General features: G+C 43.1%; 2 protein-coding genes across 2 annotated transcripts in view; one reads left to right on the plus strand and one right to left on the minus strand.

Annotated features, from left to right (window-relative positions):
- Positions 1 to 3,043: 3,043 nt before the first annotated feature.
- LOC131556155 (b(0,+)-type amino acid transporter 1-like) lies at positions 3,044 to 12,918 on the minus strand. Its single transcript, XM_058802579.1, has 6 exons — positions 12,175 to 12,918; positions 10,489 to 10,622; positions 7,620 to 7,749; positions 4,851 to 4,975; positions 4,347 to 4,434; positions 3,044 to 3,277 (listed from the first exon to the last, which is right to left on the minus strand). Exons 1-6 carry the CDS (start codon positions 12,916 to 12,918, stop codon positions 3,044 to 3,046), a joined length of 1,455 nt encoding a protein of 484 aa, XP_058658562.1.
- Positions 12,919 to 27,245: 14,327 nt separating this feature from the next.
- Positions 27,246 to 27,468, plus strand: part of PUM2 (pumilio RNA binding family member 2) — a 68,416-nt gene continuing 68,193 nt past the window's right edge. The window contains exon 1 of the mRNA XM_058802889.1: positions 27,246 to 27,348. The gene's annotated coding sequence lies outside the window, so the exon portion shown is untranslated. The remainder of the gene's footprint in view (positions 27,349 to 27,468) is intronic.

Below are 27,468 nucleotides of genomic sequence, written 5' to 3' on the forward strand. Positions count from 1 at the left end.
CAGAGGAAAATTAAAGTTATTTTGAATTCTGCTCTGTCCCACCCAATCAGAAATTTGTCCTCAATCACGACACATGGCAATCATTTGAACTTGGGCATATGAGCATGACTGACTAGAAGATCACCAAAGGAGGATTTTCTGTGCTCTCTCACACACTGGACTGTCCTTTACTGTGGACTACTAGGTGTAGTCCATCTCTGATGCTTCTGAAGAAGTCAGGAAAAAGCCCAGAATACATTCAGCTTTGTGCACCAAAGTAAAGTTCCCAACAGGTTGTTGCAGGTTGCCAGCTGAAGGATGGGACTCAATTATACTCAGGGTCTAGTGGTGAAGTAGAGATCTTATGATTATCTTGGGGTCAATGCTGATAGTCCATTTTTCCTCTGAGCCCATGAAGAAAGGGTCTAAGCATAGGTCACAGGGATCTGGAGCTTTGGAAAAAGACAGGACCAATAAGATCTTGTAGGATAACCTGTAGAAGCTGCAGGTACAGAGCTCAGTCCACTGTCACATTGTCACTGTGCTGCAGGAATAAATGGTAAGGATGTGTTGCCTCTGCCTGGCACTTCCATTGTAAATGTCTCATGAAGGAAAAAGGGATTCCAATTTACATATCCTGGGGTTGAATAGATAAGCAATCATTTTGAAAAATGAGTGTACACACATATAAACACCCATGCACGTTGTTAAACCTTCTGACCAAGGAGAGATAAGCCTGATACTGATTGTTTATGATCATGCAGTAAAATTTCTATGGAATTGTTTTTCTTGGGTGAGAAACAGAAACAGACACATTAACTCACTTCATTGTAATGCCCATTTTATTGTAATTATCTTTCAACTCTCTGAGCTTTCAGCATCTTGTTTTGGCATTATAAACACCTGCAAATCCTAGGCAACATAAATAAAAAAGAACATCTTGTTACAATAATATCTATAGAAAATGAGATAGGTGCAGAGTATGATATTTGCAGCTTTCCAGCTCCCCTATATCCATTCACAAACCAATAACACATAAAGGCTATCTATTCAAAGTGCTAAGTCTTTTCATGTTCTTTATTAGAGCACAGCCTCGTGTGATAGGCTTCATAAATAGGTAAGAAAATTATTGTTTCAAAAAAATTATGATCTGAGAAATTGTATTATTCTAATTTTTAGGTAAGTAGCTGAGATGCAGCTCCTTTCAGAAGTTTCCCTGACATCAGATGAAGAGCCTGGGGCAGTGGGAGGAAGGCAACCTAGAGCTCCTAACCTCATCAGTCCTTCTGAGAACATCCCCTCCTTTAAGAGACACATCCCAAGAATTTTATATTGTCAAGGGATTCAGGAGGAAAAATTGTCCCCTCACTAGCCTTTCTTGGCAACTCCAGTAAAAATCAGTGGAAGGAAATCCTCCCAAACACTGTGTAAGCTAAGGATTTGGATGAGTGGCATCTGGCCTATCCATTATCATACCTAACACTTGAAAAAACAGACTGTGGGTGCATTCCTGTAGCTGCTGGTATCACCACTCAGAGGAGCAGGAGGAGTGACATTGCAGAATCAGATTGTAATCAGATACACAACTCTGAGATGGGCTGGAAGAGGCCTGAAGGATCAAGTAACCTGTGTTCTAGGATCATAGCAGCTTAGGTGAAAGGTAGCAGGATTGTAGCAGGTTCTATAGAAGAATGCTGACAGAAAGTTAACTTTCAGTACTTTAACAAGGCATTTTAGGGATTAACTCCTAGACCTTTTTACCTTATGACAGGTATCATCCTGGAACCATCTGGGAAAATGTGAAGAAAACAACTTATAATACCTCTCCCTCCCTGAGAGCAGGAAAAAACCAGCTGTGCTTCAGGATAATGGGAAACAACAGTGACTTCAGTGTGCTAGGTGTGGGTGAGAGCACAGCCTATGACTTTTGTGTAGTGCATTTAGAATCATAGAAATTGGTGGAAATGGCTGTGGTAGAAAATGCAAGGGAATCGAGATCTCCCCACCTCTCTGCACGCTGCTCCAACACTACACTGCCCTCATGGGGCATGTTTCCCTAAGTCCAGCCTGAACATCTCAAGCCACAGCTTGTGACCCCTGCTCTGAGCTGCCATTATAAAGAAGGGCCCAGGTGGTCTTCACAACTCCACCTTGAGCAGCAGGGCCCAACACCAGATGCATGATTTCAGGGGTTGAGTCCAAAGAGACAGAGTGTTTCCTTGCTCTGCTGGCTACACTTCTCCTACATAGCTCAGTATGTAGTTTTTTTAATTCCTAGCCAGAGTATTTTGCTGGTACATATGCTCTAGGGTTTTTTGGTGGGTTTTTTTCCCCTAACTTTGTCACAAAATAAGGTTTTTTCCTTCAGGGGGATCACAGGAAGGACATGGGTGAATGTTGGCACTTGAGTGATGTTGCCTGCATCCTCATAATGAATGGATGGATCCCCGATTGCAAGTGCATTCTCAATGAGTAAACTGACAGAGCTTTAAAGCACTTCTTGTCTCATGTCAGAGGGTTTTCTGTGGGAGATGTGGGATGGTTTCTGAGACAGAGAAAGGACTGTTGTCACTGTGTGCCTGGAACTGGAAGAAGCATAATCTTTCTATAATGAACAACTGAGTGAAAAAGGGTTTATTTCTTGTGGCCACAGTGAGGCCTTGCTTTATGGAGAAGCTCTGCAGTCACAGTGGGCAGAACTAGGTGTAAATAATTAAAGGCATTGCCAGAAATGGCTATGGGACTCAGCCTGCTATAGGAATAATATTTCATTGTCTCTCTTTTGCTGCATTTTATCTTGAAATAAGAGATAAGATCCTGAGAAACAACCCTTTTTGGGATGAAAAATACAAGTGTAATGCCAAGGCAATGCTGAAAAGGAGAAAAACATGTCCCCAGAATTTTAGGGAAACATAAGGAGTCATAGCTGCAGTCCATCTCACCTGGACATTTAGTGTCACTCGCATTCCACTCATTGCTCTTTACAGAAGAATATTTTCTGAGCCTTGAAAACCTAGCGATAAACCATGAGGTGCAGGCAGCCATGTGAAGGAAGGATGTTATGTCAGTTTGCATCCCTGGTAGTTGGAGCAACTTCCAGCAACAACTGGAGGTGCAAAGTGACTCTCTGTAAGAAGCGAGGGTGGTACTTGAAGCGAACCAGTGGGAAATAAAAAATGATACCACTGAAAATGAACAGGACGATGTAGAGGATCTCTGTTTGGGGTTGATCAATGATGGGAGCTAACACCAGGTACACAGCTGCCATCAGCACAATTATGGGGATGATAATTGGGACCTGTGAAAGCAAAACATCAGCATAAAGACTCATGTAATTCTGAGCTTCTGTGTGTCTGGATAACCCTGGAACTTCTGCAGAAGGCTTTGTAAATGAAACCTTTCTGCAACCTGAGGTATTACCTAGAAATACCAATTAATCCAGACATCCTGTTTCCCAGCCTACCCCCACCCCAAGGCTGAACATCCCTGCAAGAGCTACACCACCATATCACACCTTAAGCCCTCTTTCCTGCCCTCCTAGACCTGAAGATGCAAACTACGGGGTTTAGTGCCAGGCCTGTTCTTGGTCTCCCTACTATCTTGCATCTCAAAGCCAAGCTGTAGACAAAACACAGAGCAATTGTATTCAAATCAACTTTACCTTAGCACCCCTGCACAAAAAGTTTTATCTGTGTATTGAAGACAGGTGGACAGGCAATCTCAGAGGCAGTTTCTGTAAGCCTGATCAGAAAGCATTTAAACTTCAATTTGAAGCCACCCTTCCTCAAAGGAGGGTGGCTTGTGCATTCATTAATAATCCTCAGTCACTGAGTAAACACTGAGCTGAAGATCAGCTCACTCATGACATCAGGGGAAGAATATGTGACTCTTCATTTCCCTCCTTTTATCTGTTTTGTGGGGAACAAATCTGTCCCTATATCATCTCAAAGAACTTGGGGCACTCCACCTAAGTTATTTTTCCCTCTGCAAGGTTCTTACACCTGGGCTACCCTCCAAGGAGTTTGCCCAGTCTGTGAGCATAAACAGGTGATTACAATGTTGATCAGAATTATCCTTCATTTACCACTTAAATCTTTTAGAAAGAAAGAGGATATGGTAGATATATTTTCATAGTGAGGAGGCAGAGCATTATTAGCTTATCAAGGCAGAGAATTCAACCTTGACTTCTGCCTGTATGTTCACACTGTCTCATCCCTTGTTGACGTTGCTGACGCAAAACTTGAAATTAAAAAAGGACAACCACATTGAATCTGTAAGCCACCAGTGCTCGCTCTTTTCTCTAAATGTTCTCATAGTCATTTGAACAATATAGGAAAATATTTGAGAGTTTTATGTTATTACTTTACCTTGTAAGATCTTGGCAGTTCTGGTTTCTTGATTTTTAAATACAGGAGCCCAGAAATAGTCATTCCATAGAAAAGCCATGCAATAAAACTAGAAGAAAAAAAAAAATTAGCATTAAACTTGGGGTGAGATCACCCAGAAATGTCAGTCCTGCCTTGCAGATTCCAGATGTTCGTATCTCCAATTAAAAAAGTGAATATTGATATAAATTTAGTAATTCCTCCATTAATTTCCTTTCTAGCACAAACAATGAGAACTTTAGAATTATCTGAACATTACTGATTCAATGGGGATGAATCACATTAAGTCTCTAGTGACAGGAGCATTCATGCATTGCAAAGGTGCTGGTTCCCAATCTCTTTTTTTTCCTTCTTCCCTCCTCCTCTCCCCAGTATTGGTTAGAAAGCAATAGCCCAGGCTCAAAAGGATAATGCAAGAAAATACTTTTAAACAATGTAAAACCCAGGAGCACAGGGGGTGCAAACAGAAACCCTACACACACATACCTGAAGAAGTTGACAATGCTGGTGAAGCTCCCTGATATTATCATTACTAAAGACATGGCAGATGTGAACAGTAGAGCAGGGGAGGGCGTGAGGCGTCGCACATGAGCCATGGACAGAATGTCTGGCTGAAAAAGAAAGCAAAGCATCATCATTTCATGGACTCAGAGCTCCTTACTCATCCCCCTCAGCTGCTGGTGGGAGCTTTGCCTGCAGCCAGAGCCATTCAGAATCAGCAAATAAGCACTATATACAACCAGACCAACTCCAAGGAGTGTAAATACAGGAAACTCCTTCAAGGGTATTTTTATTGTGTCTCACTGGTTTCATATCAAGCATTATCAGTTTGAGAAGGCAAAATGAGGTTTTCAAACTACTGATGTGACAGAATGAGTCAAATTAGAGCTTTCCTGACCACCATCAGGACCTTCTGCCATGGGCCCACTCTTCTGCCCTCTGTCATGTCTCTCTGGGCTTGACTTCTCTTGGGATGACTGCAAAATGAGACAAGAACTAGTCCTGAAACATTTATGTGAATATAAATTACACCAGGATTTGTTTCAGGATTAGTAGCCTCTTTATTGTTTGTTTCATTGGCAAAGTTTAATGAGAAAGGCTGCTTTTAAAATTTTATTTTATTTTTAATTCCCAACCAAAATATCATGAAGGACCTTTGCTAGAGGTGAGTGTTTGAGAAATGGCATAAGCATTCAGCTCATAGTCTGGTATGGTCAGATTCAGACCATCTGTGCACTTCTCAGCACAGAGCTTGCCATGATAGAGCAGGCATTATCCTCAGAGTGAGAGGTTGAGGAACCAGTAACCACCGAAATCAGGAACCACCAAAACCAGCAACCACCATTCCAGTCATCTCCACCAACCTGGACATTCATATGCATAAAAGATTCCCTGCTATGAACCAGGAGCAGAGCTGGTGGAGAATCACAGATTCATAGAATGATTTGGGTTGGAAGGGTTCTTAAATATCATCTAACTCCAACACCCTGCTGTAGGCAGAGACACCTTTCACTAGATCAGGCTGCTCATAGCCCCATCAAGCCTGGCCTCAAACTTCCAGGGATTGGGCATCCACAAACTCTGTGTGCAACCTATTTCAGTGTTTTCACACTTGAGGACAGAAATGCCAGATGCTGTGGGTGGGAAGGACCAAAAAAAAAGCAGAGAGATTCAGGAGGAACACAAGAGGCCTGCTCAAAACAGAGGACAAATGCAGCTCAGCCTTTTTTCTCCTCCTTGTGGAGCAGTGTGGTTAAGTGTGTGTGGAGGTGTACCTGTGAGTGAGGGGGGTCTGTATCAGCAGCTGGGATGTGGCAGCAACCTTGGGGGACTTGTTAGCCTAGATAGCAGCAACTGGGGAGACTGGGATCCAGGGGCTGAGTATCTGAGCCCAGCTGCTGGAGGGACCCACACAGTACATATGTTTTATATATATTTCTCACTAACAGACCCCTGATCAGACAGAGAGGGAATGAAAGGCCCTTGGTGTTGTTAGTGCTGGTGTTTGTGTGAGCCCCAGGTATGCCTGTATGTGGAGCTCTATGTTCCCTGCTGGCTCTGAATGCATATACAGATACACAGGTATGTATGTATGTGTGTATATAAATATGTTTGATACCTGTATTTGTGTGTGTGGCTGCTGGGAATAGATGCTGGACTTATTGGTTGGACCAGGGAGGAGGGAACTGCAGCAGCCTGACCTCCACTGGGTTACCAGATTTGGCCCACCTAACAAAACCAATGATAAACCCAAGCTAGGAGAGATGTAAGGCTTGCTATCACCTTGTAATTGCTACGAAGCTTGAAGAGCAGAGATATCCTATGATGCATCTAAGCTGGACTACCCATGTGAAGGCTGGATCACCCCTGAGACCAACCTATATAGTCAGTATAACAGCTGCAAAGGCAGCTGGTTGGTGCTGGGCTACCCTCCCAGTGCAAGCAAAGGTGCTTTGTAACACACAAGCATGGCCAGGTTCTCCTTTCCTGGCAGATATATTGACTAGCTCACCCCACAGCCTCTACCTGGTGCTCCAATGCAGCCATTTTTGAGTGGTTCATTTCCAAGCTGTTCTTAAAATTCAGACTAGATGTGAATATGTTATCTTTTTGAAAGCACTTAACTGAAAAAGAAAGCCCAGAGACAACATACACTGTGGTATTTTCAGGGTCCCCAAGACGAAGGAGCAATTGAGAATCTGACTCCCTGTTCTCAGAAGGCTATTATATTATATTATATTATATTATATTATATTATATTATATTATATTATATTATATTATATTAAAACTAAACTAAAGAATAGAGAAAGGATCCTTACAGAAGGCTTAACAAAATACTATAGAAAAACTCGTGACCTCTTCCAGAGTCCCAACACAACCAGATGGTGATTGGTCATTAAGTAAAAACAATTCACATGAAACCAATCAAACAATCACTTGTTGGATAAACAATCTCCAGACCACATTCCAAAGCAGCAAAACACAGGAGAAGCAATTAGATAATTATTATTTTCTTTTTTTTCTGAGGCCTCAGCTTCCTAGGAGAAGAATCCTGGGCAAAGGAATTTTTCAGAAAATATGACAGTGACAAGACACCTTACATTTGAAAGAGATAGGGATTAATGAGCAAGGAACAAACCCCCTGGAGAGCTATCACTCTTACAGTTGAACATACAGTGTTTTCCTCTCTGCTTTAGTGTCACAGGAAGGCGAAGTGGCTCAAAGCAAGCCAGAGCCCTTTCTTTGTGCTCACCATGTGGCCTTCCCTGGCAGCAATGTAGCACACGCGGCCTCCGCTGAAGAACGTCCCATTCGAGGAACCAAACGTGGACAGGGCCACCGACAGGGAGATGAGCCATGCCCAGCTGCCCAGGACTTTGTCCCTGAGGTGGGAAAGAGTTCACAGCACAAGATGCAGTTCATAAATGTATTGAATACTCACTGTAGAACCAGACAGGTTACATCCCTCCAGTGTTTCTGTATTGTACAGAATATTTTTCTGAAGTCTTTCTAATGATTTAAAATCTTCTTGCAATTCCCATAATATTTAGTGACTTGGAAGTTTGTCTTGTCTGACAGCTTTTCTTCCTGCTATATATATATATATTCTGTCTGCACTGCAATGGTGTACAAAGAGGGCACAACAGGCAAAACCACCTTTTTTGTGTACTGAAGCTGTGGCAAAACACCTGAAGATACTGCTATCACAACCAATAATATTAGCTCAGAAATCACAGAAAAACTGTTCCCATCGCATTGGAAGAAATATGTTGCATTACAACCTCTTCCTGAATATGCATAGGATTTTAACCCTTTAATCCCACATGCACCTAATACTGCTCTTCTGTGAATTTGACTTAAGCCAAAAAAAATTATTTGAATTCCAGATGTTTGGTTCTACAACATGTTCAGACATTTCTGTTTCTACTTAACAGAAAAAGTAGCAGAGTTACAGAGTTCAAGGTAAATATTTGGAAGGAATGATAATTTTCTCACCTAAACGTGAAGATTGTCTTCTGGAATGAAGCAGCATTAAGAGTATTAATTGAGTAATAAATGCTGGTGTTTGGGGTAATTGTCACATACACAAACACTGTTTATCTAATTGGCAAAAACCAAAACTCAAATGTTTTTTTAGATCACTTTATTTACAAGCAAACTGAAACCTGTGGTTGCTGTTCAATCGCTGTCATCAAAGAAACGCTGGGAAGAGTTTCCTGAGCTCCTTTTGTGGCTGCACCTCTCACCACTGAACAATGTTTCTTTCTGGCAGTTTTCCTCTTATATAGGGAATAAATGCATTTAAATGTGACAAGTCCTCTTCTGGCTTCTTTATGCTCCTCCCATTCTTTCTTAATGGCCTGAATAGCTGCATGTCTTGTTTGTGAGCCACAAACTTCACCTCCTCCTCAGACTGGCTTCCTACCTGTTCCCCAGCCTTTGAGTGCCCAGATTTCCTGTCACTAGTTCAATATTTCTTCCTGAATTGCACTCTTGGGTGAAAAGGTTAATCAGACAGGAAAAGGAGATGCCTTACAAAGGAGGAAGCTCACAAATAACTTGTTAATTAGGAATGATGGGAAAGGAAGTGCAGGGAAAGTTCGTGACACTGCAGCTTAGTGAGGCTTTGTGACATGCTCAAACAAAGCACTAGATCTTTAAAAGCTCCTACTCATAATGATGTGAAAGGCTATTACAGAACACATTCAGCAAGAGCTCAGTCAGATCTTCAAATGGGAGATCTTGTGAAATGCACACAGAAGCAAAGCTGCTGCTGACTTTTTAGGAAGAGCAGCACATAATCTGTGGATACACCATGTCATCATTTCTGTCTGACAACTAATTTAGTGCTATCAGGGATTCTGTGTCTTTGGAAATATTTAGAATAAGGCTGGATGTTCTGGGGGAAGATCATTGATGATGTCTATACCTCTCATGATGGTCCCTTCCTTCTCTTCCTAAATTCCTTGTCTTGTACAGAAACTGTTTAATGTCACCAAATACTTCAGGTTGAGGAAAGGCAGAAATTGTTTCTGTGCAGCTCTGGAAAAACACAAGCCAATTGAAGTTGCAGTTACCAAAGGCTACCTAAACTGTGTATAACAGCTCTCAAAGGTGTTGAGATCAGTGCGATTTTCCATTTCCCCACAGAAGGAGAAACTGAGACAAAAGACTCTGATCTGCTCTAAATTCCAGGTGCCAAGTAGAGAGCATTCAGCCAGTTGACTCCTGTCTCACTCCCAACCCACTGCCTCTGCATTAGCAGGACAGCACATTGCCCTCTCAGTTTTCCTGGAAATATCTAAAATGTGCAAAATTTCTCAGTTCCAAGTCTGGATATGTACCCTCGCTGCATTCCCAGTGTTTGTGGGGAGATGCTCCTGGTGTGACCTTCACCTCTCCCTTATGGACACTTTCCATGAGGTAAAACATGAGTTGGGGGAGTTACAGGTTCCCAGTGTAAACAAAGGGAATGGGGAGTAAGGAATGTGCCATCTTGGCAGCCTAGATGCACCTTGGAAACCATGGCCAGATGGAGCTGGTCAGCCTTGGCCTCATAGAACCCTAGAATTATAGAACAATTTGGAATGGACCTTGAAGATCATTCTTTTCTAAGCCCCTGCCATGGGCAGGGACACCTTCCACAAGACCAGGTTGCTCAAAGCCCCTCCAACCTGACCTTGAATGTTTCCAGGGATGGAGCATCCACAGCTTCTCTAGGCAACCTGTGCCAGTACCTCACCACCCTCACAGTAAATAATTTCTTCCTTAGGTCTAATCTAAACCTACTCTCTTTCAATTTGAAGCCATTCCTGCTTGTCCTACTTCTACATGCCCTGGTAAAAACTTCCTTTCCAGCTCTCTCGTAGCCCCTTTAGGCACTGGAAAATGCTGTAAGGTCTCCCTGGAGTTTTCTCTCTCCAGGCTGAACAGCCCCAGCTCTCTCAGACAGCAACGTGATTCAGCCCTCTGAGCACCTTAGTCACCCTTTTCTGTAACATGGCCTGACCAATGCAGTGCTGCCATTCCCTCTGGGAATAACATTTAGATCTCCTGAAACTCAGGAGAGAACCAGTGTATCTCAGAGCTGCGCTGCCCGTGCTGCCCCACGCAGAGCTCACCCCCAGGTGACGGCCACAGCTCCTGAAGACAGCAGCTCAGTGGGAGTCATGGCTGCCAGGTAGCTCACGTTTACCAGCAAATACAGGCACGTAACCAAAGGAATGGCAATCATCAGAGCTCTGGGAAGGGTCACCTGGAAAAGGGATGACAGCAGTGTTAGGTGCAGCACTGTGCTTTTTTTGTTTGATTTGGTTTTGCCACCACCCACATCTCTCATTGCAATTCCTCCACTTCCTAAACCTTTCCTCAGAACAAGACATAGATCCAGATTCACATGGCAGCTTTCACAACAGTCAAAGCTAGTCTGAAAAAACCCACAACCAACCAAACAAAATAATTCAAACAAAAAGAACCCACCAAATCTTATTAAAAAGATTTGGATTTGTAGCTGCCTAAGATGCCTTTTGCATATTTATTGATTATTTTAATATTGATTTATTTATTATTAGTATGTTATGTCTCCTGCTGTGCTGCATCTCCCCATAAACACCTCACTGCCCTGGACAAAGTTCCACTGTATGTTGTATCACATTTAACTACTCTACAGTTTAAATCAAAACAGGGGTTTCATCTCAAAATCTCAAAGGGGATTTGCACTAGGCAGGAAATATTTATTTTTTCTTAGTGGCAGGATTGTGTCTTAGAACACCACAGGATCATTTTAAGACTCAATAAAATCAACAGTGTCTTATGCAACTGAAAATACTGGGAAATGGCAACTGTATGCATCTAAGAACCTGAAATATCAGGTTTTTCATTCCCCATTCTCAACACAGGACAAGATACAGCAATTCCTAATGGTGGTGTCTCCACTCTGGAAGGGCCTGAATATCAGCACTCACAATCTTATGGGAGAGAGTGGCCCTGGGATCTTTGCTGCCATATAGGTTAATATTTAACTGTGTATTTGCATTTGATCTGTAGGATCTCGTGGGCTGCACTGGTACACAGCACACTCTATAAACTCGGCACTCACGCAACTCTTGCAAAATAAGAGTTGTTCACTGCTGCAGTGTTTGATCTGTGAAAATGGGTAATATGGCACAGAGAAGGTGATGTGAGATGCAGATGAGCTGTTTCAGTGCCTATATCATGGACTGCACAATGCTAAAGTATAGATGTTTAAAGATGGGGATTGTTCACAGAGTTAGATTCCCTTTCCAGTGAGGCTTGGCTTGCTCTGAAGTTGCCCCTTGATGGAACAGAGAGAGACAAAGTAGTTTTCTAAAGCATAGATTATGGATCAAGTCTTTAAGAAAATACATGTTGTTAAGAATCCTTTATGGATTATAGCAGTGAGTGCTTTTCTGAATAAATCTAGGTCTACAGTGAGATCCTCTAAACACTAAGAAAAAACTTCATCTCCAAAGCATCCAAGTGCTGCCTAATAATTTCTTTCCAGTCCATGGGTTATTTTAGGACTTTTATAGGACCACAAGATCATTTGGATTGGAAGGGACCTTAAAGATTATCTAGTTTAAATCTCCATGTAATGAACAGGTGTTCCTTCCACTACACTAAATTGCTCAAAGCCCCACACAAGCTGGCTTTGAACACTTCTGGGGATGGGGCATCCTCACTGTAAATCCCTTGATTACCACTCTTAACACAATCACAGATAGAATCAAACATATTAACAGCAGGATTAAGTAAGTAAAACCCAGCTTGCTCACTCATTCACTCACCTCAGGCTTCTTCAGTTCCTCAGTTACATAATTTAGGTTGTTCCATCCATCATAGGACCAGAGCCCCTGGTAAAACGCCACTCCAACTGCCCCAATACCTGCAGTGGTGCCTTGAAAACCATTCTGAAAACTCTGAGTTTGTCCCTTGGCAAGCAGCACCAACCCACCCACCACGATCACCAACAAAGCCAAGAGTTTGGCAGCTGTAAAAATGTTCATAACAGATGTTGCCAGCCTTACGTTGAGGCAGTTGATGATAGTTAAAATCAGGATGCAGGCAGCAGCTGTACATTTGACGGCAGCCTGCGGAGATGAGCACCCTGGGTAGAACGGCGCAATGGCGTACTCAGCAAAGCTCAGACAGACAGCTGCCAAACCAGCTGGTCTCACCAGGATGACAGAAGTGTAGGCGAAAAGGAAAGCAGGAAAGGAACCAAAAATCCTCAAAATGTAAATATATTCTCCTCCAGACTCTTTAATTATTGTTCCAAGCTCAGCGTACGACAAGGCTCCAAACATGGCCAGGAGACCGCATGCTGCCCAGATCAGCAGGCTGCTGGCAGGGTTCCCCATGTGGTGCAGTACCCACTCAGGGGACATAAAGATCCCTGAGCCTATCATGGTACCTGCAATTAATGACACGCCGCTAATCAGGCCGACCTCTTGTTTCAGTCTTAACTTCTCCTTCCCTTCAGTCAGATCTGTGGATGAATGGAGTGGATCTGTTGCCTTCCTTTCCCTCATTGTGGAAATGTTGGGAGACAGGAGATGTTGTAAGGAGAGAATCTGAAAAAGGATTAAGGCATTTGAATAAGGACTACCTCAGGCTTTAAGGTTTAGTTAATAATTACAAAAGTCACACTGAACGCTGTTGAGAAGCACAAACCTGTCTTCTGCACTTCACATTCTTTCATTACCCATCTTATCTTGGTAATTTATTATGCCAAGTTTGATTATCCCTGAATCTCATTGCAAGCAATAGTAATGGATAGTATCAGGAACGACCTCAAAATCACTCAGCACATTGCTGGACTGTGATCCTGGTTATCTCTCCTTTAAATCATGCCTCAAACAGCATGTGAAATAAGGATCAGGTAAGCAAAGTCCCCATGCAAATCTGTACTTTATTCTTTGCTGAAAAGTCAATGTACAAGCACTTGCCTCAGTGCTCAATCGTATTTTCATTCTTCACCGTAACATGATCAAACAAACAAATCTGCTGGCCAACATGCTAAGGCTTTGCTCAACAAGGAACATTTCCAGTGTCTTGATCAAAGAAACAAAGGTTTTGCCAAACACAGTCCAGAGACACTTTTTCTGCACTGCAGTAGGGGGCAATATGAGCTTTTTCCAACTTTAGGAAGTGGAGGTGGAGAAATGTGAAAAGGCTACAATTACATTTTTCCAGGGCTTTTTTACCATTGTACATAAGGTGTGCACACTCCTACCAGACCACAATCTTCAGAGCACTTTGTCACAGCTCATTGTACACACATTTTAATGCACACATGACAGAAACATGGTACAAGCTTTTGAAGATACCTCTGACCCTTACTTAGATACCTGACACATAAAATTCCAGACCTTGAGGCAGGTTCTGCCATAAATATGACTATTACAGTACATGAGGGTGTATGTTGTGATCTGAGATGTGTATGAAGTAGAGTGGAAGGGAACTTCCACATGGATTCCTTGAACATGAACTAAACTTTACTGGACAGTTACTGTCCTTGGAGGTCTCTTCCAAACTTCTGTTGTCATAAGTACCAGCAGTGACACCTTTCTCTGCCCTTCACAGCAACCACAGATCTTGAATCTTTAAAACTATCTGTTCTCAAATATTTGAGCTAAAAAAAGCATGACTATAAACAGAGCAGTATTTATATTGTTTCTCTAAAAATTTCTTCTAAATAATTTAGACTTCTCTTTCTTTGCCTTTTTGCAAAAAAAAAAAAAAAAAAAAAAAAATTCTAACTAGCTTTGCAATTCTCTGCAAGAAGAGTCCAGGGTAACTCCTGGACCCTTAATAAAACTCATGGGTCCACAACAAAAGCAACAGATACAACTCATACAGTTTTTCATGCTAAGGCAAATAAAGGTGCTCAAATTTTATAATCAGGTTCAAGGACTTTAAGTTCTCTAAAGAAGAAAAAAAGCTCTCAAATCTCATTAAAAAGTATAGGGGTTTAGAGTACAAATGTTATTATTAGATTAAGGAAACAATGAAAAAAGTTTGCTGGGTTTCGTAAAGGATTTCAGGAGCTATTCCTACATCACCTCTCTAGTATTAACTAGGAAATGGATACCAGCTGGTTTTCTCCTAATTTCAAAGTCCCTTATAGAAATTCACAGCTGATCAAGGGGTAGCTGCAACAAAAGTGAAAGCTTATACTTTATCTGTCAAGTAGGTTTTTTAAGCTTTCCCAGCAAAGGTGTGAGTTCTGAGAATAAACATACACCTTGTACTGCAAGGGTGCAAATTAACACATTTCAAGTTAATGGTTTGCAAAGTGGTTGAGAACTTGGAGGGAGGCATCCCAGTAATGCAGAGTATTTTGGTTTGTTTTTGCTAAGTGACAGTGCTCTTCTTGTCTGGTTTAGCTATTTGTAGTGTATTCTTCTTTAAATTACAAATTACACTGTAAGGCAATGCAGGAATCCTTTAGGGGTTCAAAGGTCTAGGTTTTTTTCCCTGCACTACTGACACTCCTGTGCGCATCAACACATGTATACCAATCCTTACTGAAAACAAAGGCACAAAATATGGTTAAAACAACGCTAAAGGAAAATTTCATATGACTACCGCTAGTTAAGTGTCCTTCTAGTAAAGTTATCCTTGTATTTCTCTAACTCTTCTCCTGTTTTAATGAAGGAACTTCTGTTCTGAAGTGTAAATGCAAGGTTCTTGGAGGGGATTTTTTCAAACCTTTAGTGTTCTTGCTCCTGGAAATGAATAACTTTTAATCTAATGTTGTAGGGGAAAAAAAATAGAATGTCTTCCAACTTGATCATGTAAAAAAAAATTCCGTAAGGCCTCTCATATAATGAGAATTAATTAACTGGTATGTCAATAGCCTCAGTCAATTCCTAGAGGGAAGTCTATTTCCAATCCCAGATTCATTGTTACTGAGTTCTAACTGCTTCCACCTAAAGTAATAAGGAATCTAATTAATAATGATAAGAACTTGAGGCTATTCCTGTGGAAGCTAAGGTAGTCTAATAAATGCAGTCTAATGCTTTGGACTTTTTTTTTTTTTTCCATTGTCTTGTTCTTTTTTTGACTGATATTAGCAGCAAGGAGCAGCCTCAGATAGTTTACTCAAATGAATTGTCACAATTATAATTTGTCAAAACTGAGTATGGAAAAGGACAACTCACTGCTCCCTTCCCAAAGGGAGAGGTATAAGAAGGAGTAAAAAATACAAGTTCTGCCTTCTCCTCGTGTGGAGCAGCAGAGCTTTGCTGCTCAAGCTGTCGCCTAATACATCGCCTACCTGAACAATTCTCACTTACCTTTGACACTGCAAGGGGTGGTTGCCATCTACTGGTCCCGAGCAATAATGCAGCATGGCTCAGTCCGCATTTGGGTTTGGTATTTCGCATTCCTGCCTGTAAAGAAAGCCCACTGTACATATTACTTCTTCAACATTAAGACAGCACAAATAGGCTATATTCGAGCTGGGAATGAACAGTCTCCTTAATGTCTTTATGGGGTTTTTTTTGTCTCAGGAGTAACTATGAGGACTAATTTAAAGTAAAGGTCAATGTCAGTGGTAAAAACTAGGCAAAACATGTGGACAAATATTTTGCAATATTTAATTTTAGGTCCCAGGAGTGATATTTGGAACACAGTTATGGGCTTGGTTTCCCTGTCCCACGCTTGGAAAAGAGTTACAAATCTCTAGATGGGATTAAAAATAACCTGTAATCTGAGAGTGGAGTGGCCAAAACCATCACCCATAACTTTCTGTGGAGGTAGACACCAATACTAATAAATTTGTGCAGAGATCAAGATTTTTTCTTTTTTAATTAAGAAAAAAACACCAAACAACAAACATCAAGTTGGATGAGAGGTACTAATGGTTAGAGAATTAATTCAGGACATAAAATGTGGGTTTGATGGCCTTCTTTACTTAAGAACATGGAAACCCACAAATTCAGCTTGAATACTCTCACCTCCAAAATGCAAGATTTGAACTGCAGTTGCAGGCAGATCTTGATGCCTGTGCTTGCCATATAAGTAGGGATGCCTGACTGAAAACAGAGAGGAAATAAAGGCCAGGAAAGTGGAGTTCTGAAATACATCTCAAGCCCAGAAGAAAAATTGGGGCAGACAGACAACACACCCCAGATATCCTGTGTGAAAACAGACAAAGGAAAGAGGATGCATTGAGAGGCATCTGCCTGGGGAACAGGTGCTCCATGGGTTTGACTCTAATGCTCTACATCCCCAGTGCATCCTGGCTCTTCTCACATCTGAGCCTTGAAAGAGTGCAGCTTTGGGCCTCCATCCCTGTGGAGTTGGCCTGGACCCACCAGCTTCTTTCATGATGTGCCCAGGGGCCAGCAGTGTGTGGCTGCCCCCAAGGCAACAGTGCCTCTGGCGTAAAAACAGGGCTCCTTGTGCAGCAGAGCTCTGGCTGGGATTTTAAAAATGCCAATGTGAGCTGCAGCTAGCAAAACAAAAACACAGCTTGGGCTACTGGGAGTACGGTGGTGGGGTAGAAATGACATTTCTGAGGATGCAGGATAGCCCTAGGGCTCACAACAGGAATCATCACTAAAACTGAGCTTGTTTGTATTTAGAGTAACTGCCTTTCCCTGTCATGTTACAACAGCAGATCTGAAGTTGGGGGGTTAAGAGTGAACCTTAAACCAAATAATTTACCATGAGCTGAGTTAGTGCTCCCTGTCTGGGTCTGCAAACAGCCTGCAGCTGAGCCTGAGCCTCCCTGCTCCTGCCAAGCAAGGGCTCAGGATATTCTGGCTCTGCAGCTATTAAACTTTGAAAGGCTTGCTTTTGTTTTATAGATATTCTTTCTTAAAATTTATTTGGTATCTCATGTTTCCAATTAGGCACTGAATATTATATGTTCAAGAGGAAGCTGCTAGTGTCATACTGAACTCCTTAAAAACAATGGGATTCAGGTAGAAGGAAATCTCAAAAGCTCAGGAGCAAGCTGTCCCTATGTGCCAAAAGATGAGTCAGTGGGAAAGAAAACCAGCCTGACTGAATAGGGAGGTTTTGCTGAAACTCAGGTAAAAAAAAAAAAAAGAGAGAGAGAGAGAGAGTTTATGACCTTTGGAAGAAGGGGCAGGCAACTCAGAAAGAATAGAAAGAATACAAGAATGTCATTGGGTCATGTAGAGAGAAAATCAGGAAGGTGAAAGCTCAGCTAGAACTCAATCTAGCCACCACTGTGAAAGATAATAAAGAGTGTTGAGGATGAGAGGAAATGGCCACAGCTGCATCAAAGAAAGTCAACACTGGTTATCATGAAGAATTTTTTCACCTTTTTGAACATGTAGTTAAGCATTGGAATGGGCTGCAGAGGGAAGTGGTGGAGTCACCATCCCTGGTGGTGACTAAGAAACAACTGGTTGTGGCACTTAGTGCTAGGGTTTAGGTGGCCTGGTGGTGTTTGGTCAAAGGTTGGACTTGATGGTCTTGGAGGTCCAGCCTTAATGATTCTGTGACAATAGCTGCTCTAGAAGATACTGGTGGAGTAAGATGAAACACTGATGAAATGAGAACCACAGCTGAAAAGAAATAATTACAACTTGGGAAAAGTACTGATCCCACTGCTGCTTGCACAGGTCGAGATAATCTGTCAAGGGCTATTGATACTTTTTCTTTCAGCAACTGAAGAAAAATATACTAATTTCTTCCTTCTGTATTTCCTGGGTTTATAGCTATATATATATATATATACACACACAATATATGTGTGTGTGTGTGTGTGTGTGTGTGTGTGTGTGTGTGTTGTTGTATACACACACACAATCTGTCCTGTTTTCTTTTCCTAGCAATTTAGCCTTAATAATTTATTTGCATTAGTTTGTACTCTTAAGAATGCCTTTTAAATGTTGGAATTAAGTTTAATTTATTTATTAAGCTTAATTCAAGATTAGATTATCTTGTCCTACACAAAGTCTTTATCAAATGAATGCTATCATTACCAGAATACAAATAAACATTTTCATGAAAACTTTTTAGGAAACAAGTTTAAAAATAGAACTTAAACATGCCAAAATTCTATTTAATCACTGAAATGCATTCCTACATTTCTGAGTAGATGCACAATAATACCTTCACTAACACAAGATAGTTTTATTATTTTTAGGATAAACTTTTGCAACACATGTTTAGATCTTAACCTGTTAATCTATATTCATTCTGTTAGGTAGCATTCTATAATAAAATTGTTTTCTCTGTAAAATTTTTGTGAGAAACATCATAATTACATTGACCCAAATAATTCCAGTTTTCCTCAGGTGAAAAGGGGATATAGTAACTGCAGGTACTTAAAATCTTCATGAAAACTGATCTTTATTTTTGGGATCAGAAGTGACATTTAGGGCACACAGAAGGCAACTCCCTTCCCCAGCCTGCCCCACTGCTGTCACATCTTCCCAATAACCCCGAAGACTGAAGGGGGTTTGCCCACCTGCCTCTTTTCTTCTTCTTAATCACAAAAGTGAGGGAAGCACCAGCTTTGGTAGTGTGGCACAGCAGAGGACCTGCCCTACTACTAGGAGACTAGTAGGGAAAGCACATGGAGAACAACAGCCAGGAAGAAAAATAGGGTAAGGTAGGTTGCAGCACTGGTGAAAGTTTTGTGAGTTGCCTCCACCTGTTTGCTTTCCCTGGGCCAGAGTTGGGAGTGCAGGGTGGGGCTGGGTGGCTTATCCCTGCCTGGCACTGCTGCTGTCAACACGTGTGAGGCAGATCACCCTTGCACTGCTCTCCCCCCACACAGGGGTGGGATGTGCTTCAGCTCGCAGTCAGGGCCAGCATGAGGCCAGGGTTTGCCCCTACATGCCCAAAACACTTTCTTTGTGGAGTGGCTATAAGCTGTATGATGGGCTCTGGGCCAGCCATGCTTTCAGCCCTGTGAAGTTATCTCCTGGGATGAGCTTAGTCAGGGTCAAGGGGGCTCAGCCAGTGTCCAGTAACTGCCTAGCTTCTCAAAGACCTAGGACAAGGGGGTAATTTTAATGCTGTTTAACTAAAACATCACTTAGACTGTCAAATATAAAGGGAAAACCAATGTTTGCCTGGAAAAGTCAAGTAAGTTATGGCACTCTTTAGTATCTCTGGCTGCTGCTTTGTGAAGTTGCAACAAACGTGTATTTTTCCAACTAATGCTTCATCTTGTGCATTTTTACCAACAGACGAACTAATGATCTTGGGAAGATAGTGATGTGTTGAGACTAATTCCTCCCATCTGTATGCTTTGGTTAAAGCTAAAAATATATATAAATAAAAGGGAGGATGAAATGGATTAAGCATCTTTTCTTGGCCTTCCAGGGGAAGTATGTGTGGGAGATGGGAACCAGGTTTTCATTCCACTTGGTAAATTTTCACTTGAGATCTTATGAAGGAAAGAACTGTGCTAAACGGTTTGGAGAACTCTTCCTGGCCTAGAGATCATAGCTCCTTAATCGCCCTTGTCAATGATGCAGTCAGCATGATGTAACATGGATGTACAGGAATCACTCTTAAGTAGCATTGTTCTCTTGAATGAAAATTGGATGCATCTACAGATGATGTCCTCTAATTCTTAGTCCTTAGCCAAAATGAGTGGAAAGGCACCTCTTATTTACACATGAAAACTTCCTGATTTGCAATCCACTAACAGGATGTATTACAAGGGAAGAAGTTTTCCAGACAAACTGGATTTCTGTCTGGAGCCAGCTCAAGCCAGTAGGCAAAGCAAGCTGCAGGGTGTGGTCCATGCCTACTTTTCCTGTGCCTTTCCTGTGCCGGGGAAATGGGAATTGATTATTCCCATTTGATGAAGTGCTAATCTCTGCTTCCCACTTGCAGAGCTTTTCCTTCCAGGTGTCACAGAGACAGCAAAGGTACAGCTGGCTGGGTGGTGGAGTCCTTCCCCAGCAGCTCCCACAGGAAAACAAAGCATTTCTCTTCCCTCTCACCCTGCCTTTTCCATTTTCTGCTCCAGATGCTGGCTCACCCTTGGGTCCCCACCCCAGGACTGGGGGTGCAGATGCACAAACAGCTGTTGGGCCCTGATAATAGATTAGCTGAAGACAAGGGTCCTGTGCTACAAGAGGGAGAGCTGACTCACAAAAAGAACTTGAATTTTGTAATATTTAAAAACACATAGTTTCAGCTCAATGAATTTCAAATTTTGTTCTGTATTTGACTAACTGCCTAGGACGAAGGGTGCATCAGAAACAAGAGAAGTACTTTAGAAGTCTGTAAAACCTGCAGATATAATTAAAGGTAAGCCCACAGAGGTATGAAAACACTGTTATTATTTATGTAATATGTGCATAACATTGGCACCTACTTTTCAGTATTACAGTGCTCAACCATTTGTTCATGCTCAGGAAGCAAGATGGAATTTCCCTTCTTCAGTCTGTGTCTGGCATTCTATACTCACTGTGCTGTGCCTTGCTGCTCTGAAGGCACGTTTGGCACAGAAGGAGGTTTGGGTTCTCTGTATGGAATTGGGAACCAGTGGGTATGTCTTCATGCTATAATGATGAGTCAGAACAGAGGTCTGAACTAGCTCTTAGCTGATACATCTGTGCTCCAGTTTGGTATTTAAATGACGTGTCCAGTCATCTTGTTGCTTGTGGTTGGGCCCCCTTGACACTGTATAAGAACAGGAAATTCTTGTGAGCTTCAGGTGCAGTTAAGATAGAAGAAAAAATTATAGCCTAGCGATTACACCAGAAGAGCAGAGATGACTGCAGATGTCCAAATGTTACCCTAAGCAAAGTCCACTTGGTGTCAAGGCTGCTGGTTCAGAGCCCTGTCAGAAGAACCTTTGGCAATTGGGAGAATCAGTATTTGATATGGCAAGAGGTAGAAGGGTGTAAATGAACCTAAGACATGAAATTATGTAAGTCAAAGTACTGTTGCAGATCTTTCTTCTAGTTTATCCTTTGCACTACAGGTTCGCATTTTTGAAGATACAGAGAAGCTCTAGCTCATGCAAGATAAGTTAGAGAAACTTGATGCAAAAAAATCCAAATTTGTGGATATGCTCTTAGGGTTCTTAAAATGTATTTCCCTAGGAGAGAAAAAAAAATGCATTCTTCCCACTCTTCCTTGCTCTGATATGGCTGAATTATGTCATCCTAAGTGTGCAACAAAAAAAACCCTCCCTATTACTCAGAGTTCTTGTGCTTGCTTCCATTGCTTCGGATATTTCTTTGAACTTTTCTCCCCCTTTTAGAAATTACAATGTTTACTCATTACTACTTAATATATTAAATGAGTGACAATTAATTTGATGCCCAGCTCTGAGGTTTCATTCTTTGTACTATCATATTCAATCTTCAGCTCTAAGAGCCACAGACTGCTTCTATCATGGAGAGTTCCTGTAATTTAATTCTCCACTGGAAAGAAAAATATACTTTCATTGAGACACGTAGGCTCTTCCTTTAAAGATAAGCATTGATGCCACTCTGTTGTGAATGAAGAGAATGTCAATAAAAAAACTAGCTGGCATTATTTCTGGCTTTGCTCTCCACACCTATTGACATTCATTAATGTACATGAGGTGATGCCATTAATGACTCTTGTTGTGTTACAGTAGCAGTCTCTGGTGGCTGTGACTCTGAGGTATGTTTATGAAGTTTGTTCAGACCTCAGCCAATTATGAGGGGATGAATGACTTGGAGACCAAAGCCATCCTTCAAGAGAAACAAGTCTCCTCCACCATTATAGCATAGACTTACTTAGCAAAGCATTTTCATTCTTGGGACAAGTTCATGATGATCTGTGCTGCAGGGCTGTGCACGCCACTCACTGACACCTTCTCTAATGCATCTCTTTTAAATATCTTGTTCTTGTTCTTGCAGAATTATTATCTTGCTAATAATGTCTACAGGAGCAATGGCCATGTGTGCAATAGAATGGCAAGCCAGCATTTTAGAACAGTAGTATAGTAATGAGTCATTCAAAAATGGGATTTGTGACAAAATTTACTATAATACAATTGTGAATTTTCTGTAGCTGCTAAACTAATGTGCACTAGCTCAGTATGTTATGTCAGTTGCTGTCTAGTCCATAAAAAAACAGATCATGTGGCCTTCCTTGAAAAAATTTACAGGTGCGCATACAGGTAGGGGGAAACAAATGGAAATAATACCACAATTTTAAGGAATAGAGCAGACTGGCCTTTTCAGCATACTCAGAGGCTGGCTGTTGTCAAATGAGTTTATGGGAATAATACTAGGGGAAGGCCTTTTTGTACCAGTTTTTGTGTTAAATGGGAAATTTGAAGGATAAGTAACTCAGAAGTGTTCTTCCCACATATGGGATTAAAAGCTTAAAATGTGTAGTTTTTAAACATTAAAACTAGACAATGGATGCAATTGCATAAAGTGGGTCAAATGTTTCCATATCAGAAGAGAGGGTTGAGACAGGCTGTGAAGATAGAGGGAACTCAGACAACAGTATCAGTACAAGGAGAAGCTGCAGAACTTGAGGCTGAGCAGAGGCTGGACAGGTTAGTGGTCAGTAGCAATAGAACAGAAGCTCAGCCCTGACTTAGCACATAAATGGCTGTGGCAGGGAAAGGCTGTGCTTGTGAAGCAATGGTGGGGCAAAACCATGCAGGAATGGGAAAGTCTCACTGTGAAAAGAGTCTGCAGCTCCTAAGCCTGTTTCTCTGAGGCTCTGGCTACAGATTACCCAAGGGGGAGCCTTGGCTCACTGGGACAGAGTTCTTACTGCAGTAAATCTGCCTATGTATTATGGTCACTGCCAGACTAAAACATGAAATACAAACTAATTCCTACAGCAACGCATCTAGCAGCATGTCTAGTGACTGCAGCATTTCAGACTCATTGATTTTATTAATTAAGTCTCTTGACAAAATAGAATGCAGAACCCAATGCATTGGGTGCCTAGATTTGGTATGCAGTAGTGATGTGGGAAAGTTAACTTCAGGATGGGATCTGCTCCTGCAAATGCATGAAACATACATCCAGATCATCCTACTTTATCAAGATGTAGCTCACAAGGGACATGCTAAGGATATAAAGCACCATTCCAAGGCCCTGCTCTGGAACTTGGACACACAGCTCCAGTGGCTCCCGAGCTGCAGGGCTGTCCCTCAGGGAAGGTGTAGGTAGTAACCTGCAGCTGCTGTTTCACAGAACTCAGAGGTTCACACATCCATGACTGCTCCTCTTAAGATGTAGGATGACAGCCAGACTGGGGATTAGTCAGGGGATAGTTAGACTTGCGGTTTGGACTAGAGGGTCATTAAATCCCTTCCAACCCAAACAACTCGATGCTTCTCTGACTGCAAGGCCAGCAAGCAGAAGATCTGAGATGAAGATATGGACTGCTTTCCTGCAGAACAGACCAGCTGCAGCAGAGGGCAGCCAAAGTAGGCTGCTGATCTGGGGACTCTTTCCAAGGAAGTAATGCCAGTAAATCTTGAGCAAAGGAATCAAATCTGGGTGCTCCCCCCATCCTGGGAGTGAAGGATGTCACAAATTCTGTTTTAAAAGAGTGCAAGCTGCATTTTTTGTGGAGATGCTTTGAGAGGGTCTGCCACACCTAGTTGTTTCATTTTCATGGCAGAATACCTTTGTTTTAATTAATGCAGGTTAAATATTTGCTACTCTGATAGATCCAACAGCGCCGTTTGTCAAAACTGCTGGGGGACATAAATGTCATGGCACAGCACGATAAATTCTGTTTATGTCCAGAGTTTTAGGTCCTGAAGTTAGAGAATGTAGACCTCTTCATGATTAGGCACTAGCTGAGCAGGGGTGGTTCGAGCTGCAGCTTTCAGTTTCTGTGAGTGCCCCTCAGTTAAGTGCCTTACCCAGGATGTCAGAGGAAGACTCTGGAGGAAGGCAATGGCATCCAGGCTTTCTATATCCTTGGCTACTGTCTTAAACTGTAGACTGTGTACCTTTTTAGTATTTTTCATTAAGGATACTTATTCATAGAAACTTAGCATTACTGTGTTGGAGGAGTTTATCTGAAACGTCTGGAGTGTAAGCAGAGCCCAGACAGCTGTGAATACATCCTTAGCAAGAGGAATAGCTACGAAAAACATTTTGTAATGGACTGATATCAAGTAAAACTATCTAAAGCATTAAGTGTTTTTAAAGTTTCCACTCAGAACAAAGGTAAGAGAGAAAGGCATTTATTGAACTATTTTATCATGAGTCAAAAACTTTAGTGCCACTATCAAATTGTGAGATGTGTCGTGGTCGAATTGTTTTATTCTTTTTTTAAAAAAAGATACTTTAGAAAATAATCAAATAATTGTATTTATCAGATCAAATCCCAAACTGATTGCACTTAAACATTTTTCTGTTTCATGATCAGGTTGGGTTTTTCTGAGAAAAAGCACACTGAGAAGCCCACTGATGTGGAAATCATTCAAGCTTATGCTTTTCAAATGCATGTTGAGTTCTTTGTGAAGATTTGATGCATTACATAAACACTGATTATAATTATTGAGGACAAACAGGGTCCCCAGAAGGGTAAGAGCTGGAGAGCTGGTATAATGTAGACCAGCTGCTGTAAGTGTTCAAGATGCCAAGAGCATAACAGGGTTTCCTTCAGTCCCAGCTGGTCTGCATGAAGGGAAGGGGTGGCTTGGAGGCTGTGACTTAGAGGCCTTCTCTCCTCAGTAAGCACAGGAATTGGCTTTCCAGCCCTGCAGCCTCCCTGGAGACAGCCCCAGGTGGCAGTGGGATGGGACATTGGGGATCACAGAGATTAGCCACGTGAGTGGCAGCAGGCTGCAGACATCCGAGCATTTAGCTGACTAGTATTAGACTCAAGAAATCATTTTCATTTCTTGCAGAAATGTTTCTATCTTTATCAGGAGCTGGGAACTTTTATGTTCTTAACCATGTCTATAAATACTGAAAACAGTGAGGATTTTCTCCTTTGAGACATCTCTATTTTTAAGAACACAGTTGGTAGTCACAGACATCTCATCCACACAACTGCTGTGCCAGCAGTAGCACCAGTTCAGGTACTATTCCTGCAGCCCCGCTCGGGGCCTGGAGTCCCTGCGACAGCCCGGCCTGGCTCCGCCCTGCCCGCACAGCCAGGGGTGGGTCAGCAGCAGCGGCGGTGCAGTGCCCACGGCACCCAGAGCCACGTTTGGTCTGAAGGTTTGATCAGGGGATGGTATCTGTCACTGTTTGCTGCAATGGAGCATTCTGTAACCAGGCTCTTGAAGAATGGCTAAAAAGGCAAAATAGGGGATTTTCTTGTGAAATGCAGGTTTTAAAATGTCACTGACATGCAGAGATCCCTCTGATTTCTAGGGGCTGTTGAATATGCAGAATTTATGCTCATCATGATTGAGGTTATGAACATGCAGTGCTGGCAATGCCTACCAGCACCAGAACTGTATTTACCAACAGCACCTCCCTGCTGTACCAGTGATGCCATCTTTAACACTCTCATGAGAAAAGAATAATTGGCTCTTTGCCCAAAATCACCACACAATTACTATTAGCACAGCAGTTAATAAATTAGTAACTGCTGAGATGCATTTTTGTTTGGTGTAACACACACATGCAAACACACATCCCATGGGTGGTGTGGGGACCTCAGGAGTCACCAGGGGCCACTGGGGACCCCTCAAACAGGGCTCACCTCTCCTTTGTCTCCCAGGCCCTCAGGTGGGCACCACCTCCCACTGTCACACTTCCTGAAAGGCCTAAATCACAGGATCACAGAACTGTTAGGGTTGTAAGGGACCTCTGGAGATCATCTAGTGCAGGCCCTGCCAAGGCAGGGTCACAGAATGTCTCCAGAGATTAAGATTTCATGGCCTCCCTGGGGAGCCTTTTCCAGTGCTCTGCCACTCTCAATGTAAAGTTCTTCCTCCTGTTGAGGTGAACTTCTTGTGTTTTAGTTCAATGCCACTGCTCCTGTCACTGGGCACCCCTTAGAGTCTGGCACCAGCCAGGCACTTCATGCTGGAGGAGACTGAGGCGAGACTTCATTTCAGTCTTCAACATGAGGGGAAGTGGAGAGGCAAGCAGCAATGTCTCCTCTCTGGTGACCAGGGACAGGATCCAAGGGAGTGGCTCGAAGCTGAGTCAGGGGATGTTTAGGTTACATATCAGGAAAAGGTTTTTCACCCAGAGGTTGGCTGGACACTGGAACAGGCTCCCCGGGAGAGTGGTCACAGCACCAAGCCTAAGAGAGTTCAAGAAGCACTTGGACAACATTTTGAGGCACATGGTGTGACTCTTGGAATGTCATCCTATGCAGGGCCAGGAGTTGGACTTCTTGATCCTGATGGGTGCCTTCAAACTCAGCAAATTCTATGATTCTGAGCACCCGCCTTTGACATATTTATATGCATTAATGAGATTCCCCTCTGTTCTTTCATGACTGAACAGGCCCAGCTCCCACAGTGTCTTCTCATACGGGAGATGCTCCTGACCCCACATCATCTTTGTGGCCTCCGCTGGACCCTCTCCATTAGTTCCTTGTCTTTCTTGCACTGAGGATCCCAGAGGTGGGCACAGTAAGTGAGAGTGAGCACAAGCACACAGAGCCGGACACGAACGCAGTCTGCCGGCGGGAAGGGCAGGGACGGGGACATTCCCCTGCCGCGGTGCCCGCGCTGAGGGGCGGCAGGCGGCGCATGCGCGGCGGAAGGGGCCGGGGGCCACCGCCTCCTCCCTCCGCCTCCCCGCGGGCCGGGCCGGGGCGCGCAGGCGCGGCGGGGCCGGGGCGGGCAGGGGCGGCGGGGCCGAGCGGCGGCGGCGGCCGGGGGGAGCGGCCGGGGAGGTTCAGCCGCGCTCTCGCTGTCCCTGTCCCTCCGCGCCATGTTGTTGTGAGCCTCGGGCGGGCGGGAGGGGAGGCAGGAAGGAGCGGCGCCCAGCGGGAGCGGCAGGAGGAGGAGGAAGGGGCCGGCGGGCGGGCAGGCGTGTCCCAGCGGCCGCTCCGGGTCCATCGCCGCCAGCCAGCCCGTGAGTATCCCCGGGGGGCCGGCGCCGCGCTGGGAAGGCCGCAGGCGGGCGGGCGGGCCCCCCTTCCTCCAGCCCCCTTTTGTCTGCGGGCTCGGCTGCGCGCCGAGGGAGGGGAGAGGG

The sequence above is a fragment of the Ammospiza caudacuta genome, chromosome 3 (genome assembly GCF_027887145.1).
Source record: "Ammospiza caudacuta isolate bAmmCau1 chromosome 3, bAmmCau1.pri, whole genome shotgun sequence".
NCBI classification, from domain to species: domain Eukaryota; kingdom Metazoa; phylum Chordata; class Aves; order Passeriformes; family Passerellidae; genus Ammospiza; species Ammospiza caudacuta.

What these genes read in the sequence shown, in the direction of transcription:
- LOC131556155 (XM_058802579.1), bottom strand. Translation starts at nt 12,918, where the DNA reads ATGAGGGAAAGGAAGGCAACAGATCCACTCCATTCATCCACAGATCTG. An exon ending in CTGCCAGGGAAGGCCACATG is followed by an intron (nt 4,976 to 7,619) that starts GTGAGCACAAAG and finishes TTTCTTTTTCAG; the next exon opens with CCAGACATTCTGTCCATGGC. An exon ending in AACTGCCAAGATCTTACAAG is followed by an intron (nt 3,278 to 4,346) that starts GTAAAGTAATAA and finishes TTGCTTTCACAG; the next exon opens with GTCCCAATTATCATCCCCAT.